This window comes from Pundamilia nyererei, unplaced genomic scaffold (assembly GCF_000239375.1).
Source record: "Pundamilia nyererei isolate P.nyererei 1_Seehausen unplaced genomic scaffold, PunNye1.0 scaffold00189, whole genome shotgun sequence".
Taxonomy (NCBI): domain Eukaryota; kingdom Metazoa; phylum Chordata; class Actinopteri; order Cichliformes; family Cichlidae; genus Pundamilia; species Pundamilia nyererei.
The window spans coordinates 677164-685612 of NW_005187590.1; the positions used below are offsets into that span (position 1 = coordinate 677164).

Genomic DNA, 8449 nt, shown 5'->3' on the forward strand with positions numbered 1-8449 from the left:
CCATCCATCCATCCATCCATCCATCCATCCATCCATCCATCCATCCATCCATCCATTTTCTTCAGCTAATCCAGGGCCAGGTTACAGGGCCAGCCTAAGCAGAGAAGCCCTGGACTCCCTCTCCTGGGTACCTCCTCTAGCTTGTCAAAGGATTTCCTAGGCCAGCCAAGAAAAATAATCTCTCCAGTGTTTCCTGTGTCTGCCCCGTAGCCTCATTCAATGCCCAGAACACCTCACCCAGGAGGCGCCCAGGAGGCATTCTTGTCAGATGCCTGAACTTCCTCACTGGCTCCTTTCCTACTCTGAGCCCCACCCAAATGGCTGAACTCCTCACCCTATCTCTTAGGGAGAGGCCAGGTAAATCTTGAGAGAAAGTTCATTTCCACCACTTGTATCCGCAATCTCATTCTTTTGGTCACTACCCAAAACTCGTGACAATAGGTGAGGGTAGGGACATAGATCAACCGGTAAACTGAGAGCCTCGCTTTTATACTCAGCTCTCAATTCCCCACGACGAACCGGTACAGGGCATCACTGCTGCTGCAGCACCAATCTGTCTGTCAATCTCCTGCTTACTTCTCCCATCACTCATGAACAAGACCCTGAGATACTTAAACTCCTCAACTTGGGGCAGGAACACATCCCTGCACTTAAGTCGGCACTCCACCCTTTTCTGACTTTTGGAGGTGCTGATTCTCATTGCCGCTACTTCACACTCGGAGCTGCTGGCTGTCACTTGATGAAGCCAATAGAACCACATCATCTGCAAAAAGCAGAGATCAGATTCTTAGACCACCCAAGTATAAGCCTTCCCCCACTTGGCTGCGCCTAGAAATTCTGTCCATAAAAATTCTGAACAGAAAAGGGCAGCCCTGGTGGAGTCCAACACCCAATGAGTCCAACTTATTGCTGGCTACGCAGACCAAGCTCTTTTAGCAGTTGTATAAGGATCGAATGGCCCATAGCAATGGGCCAAACACCCCATACTCCCGAAGCACCTCCCACAGGACAGTCTGAGGGGTACGGTCAAATGCCTTCTCCATGTCCTTAAAATACATGTAGACTTGTTGGGCAAACTCCCAGGCGTCCTCAAGTAACCTCAAGAAGGTAAAGAGCTGGTCTAGTGTTCCTCGACTGGGACAAGAACCACATTGTTCCTCCTGTACCATGGTTGGACTAACGGACGGACTCCAGCACCTTGGCATAGACTTTCCCAGGGAGGCTGAGGAGTGTGATCCCCCCATAGTTGGAGCACACCTTCCGGTCTCCCTTATTTGAAGATGGGAACCACACCCCTGGTTTGCCAATCCAGAGGTACCACCCCTGATCTCAACGCAAGATTGTAGAGGCATGAAAGAAAAACAAATTCAACTAAACTAAAATAAATGGGATTCAACAATGGGATTCAATACTGTTGCCATCATGTTCTGTGTCAGACCATATCATCACAATTGGTTTGGTGTCATGTACTGAAATTATAGATTAGAATTAGATTAGAATGTTGGATTAACAGTCTTACAAAATAAAAATAACAAAAAATAAAGCAAACATGGCAGTTCAGCTTCTTATTAACATGTATTGTCATCAATAAATAATTATTTCTATGATAACCAGAAAACAGAACTTATCATTTAACAATAATTTTAATGAATTATGTCAAGGACATGGGGGGGAAAAAAACAAACAAATGATTTGTTGGTATTCCTAGAAATGAGGGGGGGTAAATTGGTGAATAAAGAGATCTATTGATCCGTTCTCTTCCATCCATCCATCCATTCACTTCCGCTTATCCTTTTCAGGGTCGCGGGGGGCGCTGGAGCCTATCCCAGCTGTCATAGGGCGAGAGGCAGGGTACACCTTGGACAGGTCGCCAGTCTGTCGCAGGGCTAACACATAGGGACAGACAACCATTCACACTCACATTCACACCTAGTGGCAATTTGGATTATCCAATTAACCTATCCCCACAAGCTGCATGTCTTTGGACAGTGGGAGGAAGCCGGAGTACCCGGAGAGAACCCACGCAAACACGGGGAGAACATGCAAACTCCACACAGAAAGACCCCGGCCTGATGGTGGAATTGAACTCAGGACCTTCTTGCTGTGAGGCAACAGTGCTAACCACCGTGCCACCGTGCTGCCCCCGTTCTCTTCCACTTATCCTTATTAGGGTCGCAAGGTGGCTGTAGCCTATCTCAGCTACCATAGCGAGGTACACTCTGAACAGGTCACCAACCTGATGCAGGACTAACACAAGCTTGCAATAAATTTTGCAAAGCTATTTGTGATGGCAAGAGGATAAACTCTTCTAATGTTGGTGGCCTAAAAACTTTTTAAACTGTAATTTGGACTTTACAAGAAATATAAAATAAACTTATGATAAAAATAAAACACCTCAAACTGCCCAAACTAATGTCATGCCAAGGAAGAAGCCTCAAAACTTTATACATAGCAATTATATAAGTTAAGCAAGTTCTTTCTGCACACAAATGTTTATATTATACAACAACAGTGGGAACATGTCTGTCTGAAATATGTTACTGGTATCAAATTCAAAATATGCTTATATTAAAAATGAAACTGCTGACACTCCAGATAATAGACTGTGATTTTCTTTATATCCTTTCCTATGTTTGAATTTCATTAAGCAGTGGCTTATAGGATTCACAGAAAATGATATGCAACTGATCTGATCCAGCAAGACCACTCCTCAAGTCAGCAAAGCAATTATATGACAAATTGCGATGTCTGGATTGTCATAATATACATTTGATTCATGAAATTAGATTAAATAAAACACCTGTGGATGACAGCAGTTTATATAATAATTTGAAGACAAATCAAAGAAAACAAATGAAGGAAGAGCAAGAAAACAGCTTGTAATGAAGTGAATTTTCAGGTCAACCATTTCCAAAAAAAAGCATCAATGAAAGTCTCCACTCAGTTTCCACTCAACACAAAGAGAGGCCCCAATATAAATACGTAACACTGAGCGTTAAAAGTGTTTTATTACATGAGAAATTACAATCGAGATTGATGCAGGCTAAAAGATGCAATGGACAGCAAAAACAAAGACATCAATATTTCACAGTTTGTTTTTATTGATAAAATCTGTTTCCTTTAGTTTGAAATCTGGTTCAAGTTTACACTCATTCAACAAGATCTTCACATAACAAGATACGTGACTGACATGTCACATACTGATTAGATGATGATGTGATCCTGCATAATTATAGGTTACATGGCAAAAATAACAATAATAGCAAAGTTATTATAAGCACACAGTTTGTGTGAACTGATGCCAGCATGTTTGATGGAAAAGGCCCCTTAGATTCCCATGATGAGCTGAATGTTTGAAACAAGAAAAATCTTTCATAAAATTAATTGTTTCTGTACTCTTCTTTCACCTTTTTTCTCTTTATTTGTCCCCCTCCCTCCTACGGTGTCATATTTTCTCTTATCTGCTTTATCTCTTCTTTCACTTGCAGGGAATCAGCAGCCTTTTTAGCTCTCTCAAAGTGGTACGTCTGCTGCGTTTGGGTCGAGTTGCCAGAAAGCTGGATCATTACATTGAGTATGGCGCTGCTGTGCTGGTTTTGCTGGTTTGTGTGTTTGGCCTGGCAGCCCACTGGCTGGCCTGTATCTGGTACAGCATCGGATACTATGAGGTGATTGATGAGAACACCAACACTGTGAGGATGGACAGCTGGTTGTACCTGTTAGGAGAGACAGTTGGGACGCCATACAGATTCAATGCCTCGAGCTCAGGCATCTGGGAGGGCGGGCCCGGTAAAGACTCAGCCTACATCACTTCGTTGTACTTTACCATGACCAGTCTGACCAGTATTGGCTTTGGAAACATAGCACCAAACACAGATGGAGAGAAGATCTTTGCTGTAGCCATGATGATGATTGGATGTGAGTCCTTGTCATTTCCTTTCAACTTATTTCTCTGTGCCAAATATGCAAAACATTTCTGCCTTCCAGTTGTTTTTTGAGTTTATCAAGGTACTTGGCAGGAAAATTGCTGAACTTACCAGTTTTTCTGTGGATTTGACTCTCTCAGTGTCTTTTTTTCCCCTTATGACACCAGACAGACTCCATGATGCTGAGACCAGGTCTCTTTCTATAGTCTCCAGATTATCTCTTGCACTCTCTTTGTACTGCTCGTAAATAATTTCTTCCTGTCAAAACAACTTATTTTAGTTCTTTATGACTCTGACTGGATTGTCAAACATCTCCCCATTGATATTAAGGCAGTTTCAGCAATCTGTAAAGTCTTAGTCTAGGCTTTGCCATGTTTAACCAACCTGTTGTATACTGTTACAGTATACAACCTGGTAAATCCTGGAATATCTGTAGTTATACTGTACACCCGAAAAGTAAGGAGCTAAAGCATGCTCTTTAAGCTCTAGTCAGCTGCTACCAGAGAGGCCTTTCACAACATACAGCCTTTGTTACCGTCATTGTTAATATAAGCAAAAGCTTCTCACAACACTGTCAAAATGAAACATCCAGAGAGAGAGGATATTATGATTCATAGCTCTGTCAGTCAACCTACACGTGAATAATATTTTAATGATCAAATATCCTGTCCTATTCTTATGTGTGTTTGGTTTATATTAATGTATATAAATGCAGGACTAGGTAAACTTAAACCACAGGACTGTGTGCAATGTCTGTGTTTTTAAGTTCAGGTTTAGTTTATAGATAATTGTCCTGTTAGACCTCCAACTGTCTTTCGAAGCAAAATTAATGTAACATCCTGTGTTCTCCAACTTGAGTGTATTTAAATATATATAGAAAATATATAAATTTAAATATAGAAAACTATTCATCTCCATCTAGTTTAGTGTACTAGAAATACCACTGACAATACCACTGTCTTTTTTTCTTGCGGAATTGCTGACCCCTCCCAGAAACTATTGTTAGGCTTCCATTGCATTTGCTCTTGGTATTCAGACTCTCCAGAAGATACATTTCTTTTTCTTTTTCCCACCAACAATATCATAAAATGTTCTGTTCCCATTCCTACTCTGCAGAAGATAAATCTTTCTATTCTAATGTCTTTGTCTTTGCACTATAAATAACAGTCTATTTTATGTAACTGCTGAAAGTAAAGGCAAGCAGACAGTTTCATGTTTTCCAGAGCAAAGAGGACATCTGCACGTAAAAGCTTTTCCTCGCTGAGCTGAAGAATGAGGAGCTGTAGGGTTGACAATTTGTCTCCTTGATCGGAAGCTCCTGTCACCTTGTGTCATATCAGAATCTACAGTCTGTTAGCCTAGATCAGCTTCACACACCTAATGTTGCAGAAAAGGTAATCAAATGAAATAGGTGTCTAAAGCTTCGCTTGTAAATTGAAAATAATGAAAATATCTGATTTGTGATGGCATTGTTAGGCAGCAAACCTCTGAAATTAGGCCCCAGAGTGTTTAATGAAAATCCATTTCTAACCCAGTTTTAGTTGCTGTTTTTGAGTGTGCAGTGATTTATGTGGCTGTGAGAGCTTGTCCCTTTGAAACTCTTGTAAAGACGCTGTACTGAGACTATATTGAAGCTACCAAGCAGTCTGGTCTGGGTAGACCATTTGGTTTCCTATTAGAATTCACAAGGAACGAAAGGAATGAAAGCTGTAATTAGCACACCTTTCTTATCCACAAAGTGGCTGAAAGCCTCTGGAGAATCAGTTTGGGTCATTAGGAATACGAGTGAGAGAGTTATAATGCTAACTGCAATATCAGGTTGGAATCTGCAGGAAAGACAAAAATAGATGGTTAATTTCCTTTCCAGAACATTCTACATCTGTGATATCTACATCAGAGATACTGGACTGAAATCTGTTCATCACTTCTGTGATAATACCAAGAGATTCACCATTTTATGTAGCCTAAGGAGCTTGGAAAGAACCTCATCATGAAATTTCTTTAAGTTTCTTGAGGACGTTTCATCTCTCAACCAAGAATCTTCTTTAGCTCCAAAACCAAATGGTGGTACAGAGTACAGTAGTTACAGAATAATAGTTTGCCATTTTTGCAGTGCACATTGAGGAGAATGGAAACCTTAACACTGAAGTTTACCCGAAGCCCACAGACACAGACCAGTATCTACTCTTTGACTCCCACTACCTTGTGGAACACAAATTTGCAGTAATAAGGACCCTGCAACACTGGGTAGAAAACGCTCCCTCTAAGCCAGAAGGGAAAGAAAAAGAACACACACATCTAAAGAAAACTGTCAAACCCAACTGGGCCTTCATCAAATCAGCAAAGATGCACAGGAGAGAAGGTCTGACACCAACTTTGGGCAAACAGAATGACAAACGGAACAACACTGTCATTCTTTGTTTATCAGGTTTATCAGAGAAACTCAAGAGAATTTTATTCACGCATAACATCCCAGTGTACTTCAGACCCAGCAACACCCTCAGACAAAAACTGGTTAATCCCAAGGAGAAAACTCCCAAACGCAAGCTAAACAAAATAGCTGCATAGCATACAAACAAAATAGTGTATGCTATGCAGTACGGTGAGGCTCGGACATACACTGGAGAAAAGAAACAGCCACTCAGTAAACCCATGGCACAACATAGAAGAGCCACTTCAACAAGACAAAATTCAGCTGTCTATCTGCATCTAAAGGATAAGAAGAAGAAGATAGATGGCTTAAAAGAGGAGTGCAAGAAGCCATCTACAGTGGTGTGAACAAGTGTTTGTCCCCTTCATGATTTCCCAAATTTGTTTTTGGTATATTTACCACACTTAAATGTTTGAGATCATCAAACAGATTTAAGTATTTCACAAAGATAACACAAGTAAACACAAAATTCAGTGAATGAAGATGTTATTATTAAAGGGGGGGACAAACCTACATGGCCCAATGTGAAAAACACACATGCATTCATACTGATAAATGTATGTGCAAAAGTTTTGAGCCACCCCCATTTCTATGTATTTTGCTAGATAAATGGTAAATAGGTCCAGCAATTTCTTGAAACATGGAAAAGCATACATCAAAATACAGTATGTTTGACATAATCAAAAACGTTTCCTAATGAACTTGAAAGTCAATTCTAGATTTGTATCCTTTATTCTTTATTCCTTCATAGCCTTAACTTTCTTTCTCTCTTTCGCTTTCATGTAATTTTTTGAAACAATCTTTGGGAAAAAGGTAATTCCAAAGCTGTTCTTTGGTGGTTGAATGCCTTTACTTGTTTTCTGTCAAAATGATCCCTTCAATAATGTTGAAGCCTGAGCTCCGTGGAGTCACTGCGTGACCAATATCATTCCATTTTGTGTTTCTCTATCCAAATTTTACTGCACTGGCAGTTTTTTTTCGGATCTTTGTCATATTGAAAAATTAAGCCACTGCATTTATAATCCCCAGCACCACTTGCTGAAATGCAGCCCCATCCATAACAGCGCATTCACTATATTAGATTGGTGTAGACACTCAATCTTGTACATCTCTCCTGATGTCCTCTGTAAATATTAACAATGAACCAAAAATTTCTAATTTGTATTAATCACTCCATAACTTGTTGCCACTACTTTTCAGTCCATCTTTTCTGTATTGTGACATAGCCTAGCTTTTTCTCCCTATTTCAATTCTTTAAGAAATGTTTCTTGATAGTCACTTAGGTCTTTGTTGAATTTTTGTCTTTCAGATACTGCTCATTTGCTGCTTTAGGTCTGACTTTTGTTCTTTCATTTACAATTTGTGTAGTTTCCTCAAATTTATTGAGGACAAACTGTGCACCATGCAAAAATATGGCAAGTTTTCAACTAATAGTGTTCCTATCCAGGGGGGTCTCAGTGGCTGTAGGTAGCTTATGTAACGGAACAAAATGTGCTCCTTTGGAAAACCAATGACACCCACCAGAAATGAGGTTTTAATAGCGAAGTTGTTCAACTCACACCTGGGTGACCCAAGGGAGGGCAGCTCCATGGGTAGATCGTGGTACATATTGACGATTGGGTAGACCTGTGCCAGGGTCTGGTTCCTCTCTGAGAGTGAGACGGATGGTGCCTTCAATTTCCCTGCAGCAGCGTTCTGCCATATGGATCAGTTCTCTGACACAGCTGCTCCCATACCAGGATGTGATGTGATGGAGGATGCTCTCCACAGTGCCTGTATAGAAAGTCCTGAGGATCCCTGGAGAGACCCTGAACTTCCTCAGTTGTCGGAGATGATAGAGGCACTGCCTAGCCTTTTTGGATTAGACCTGAATGTGGGCAGACCATGCCAGGACTGAGGAGATCCACTTTATCCATGTAGGCCGCCCAACACCACTGTGCTATCAGCAAACTTCACAATGGTATTGGAGCCATGGGTGGCCACCAGAGATGGGCTACGCGTTACTGTAATCTGATTCCTTTTTTTGAGTAACGTGTAAAGTAAGGGATTACTATTGCAGAAAAGGTAATTAGATTACTGTTACTTTCCCGTA

At 40.9% G+C, this 8449-nt stretch overlaps 1 protein-coding gene across 1 annotated transcript in view; it reads left to right on the forward strand.

Annotated features, from left to right (window-relative positions):
- The window catches only part of LOC102210375 (potassium voltage-gated channel subfamily H member 1-like), a 110264-nt gene that overhangs the window by 39807 nt on the left and 62008 nt on the right, over positions 1–8449 (forward strand). Inside the window, exon 6 of the mRNA XM_005747141.1 lies at positions 3489–3918. Within this exon, the coding sequence (XP_005747198.1) occupies positions 3489–3918 (430 nt within the window). The remainder of the gene's footprint in view (positions 1–3488; positions 3919–8449) is intronic.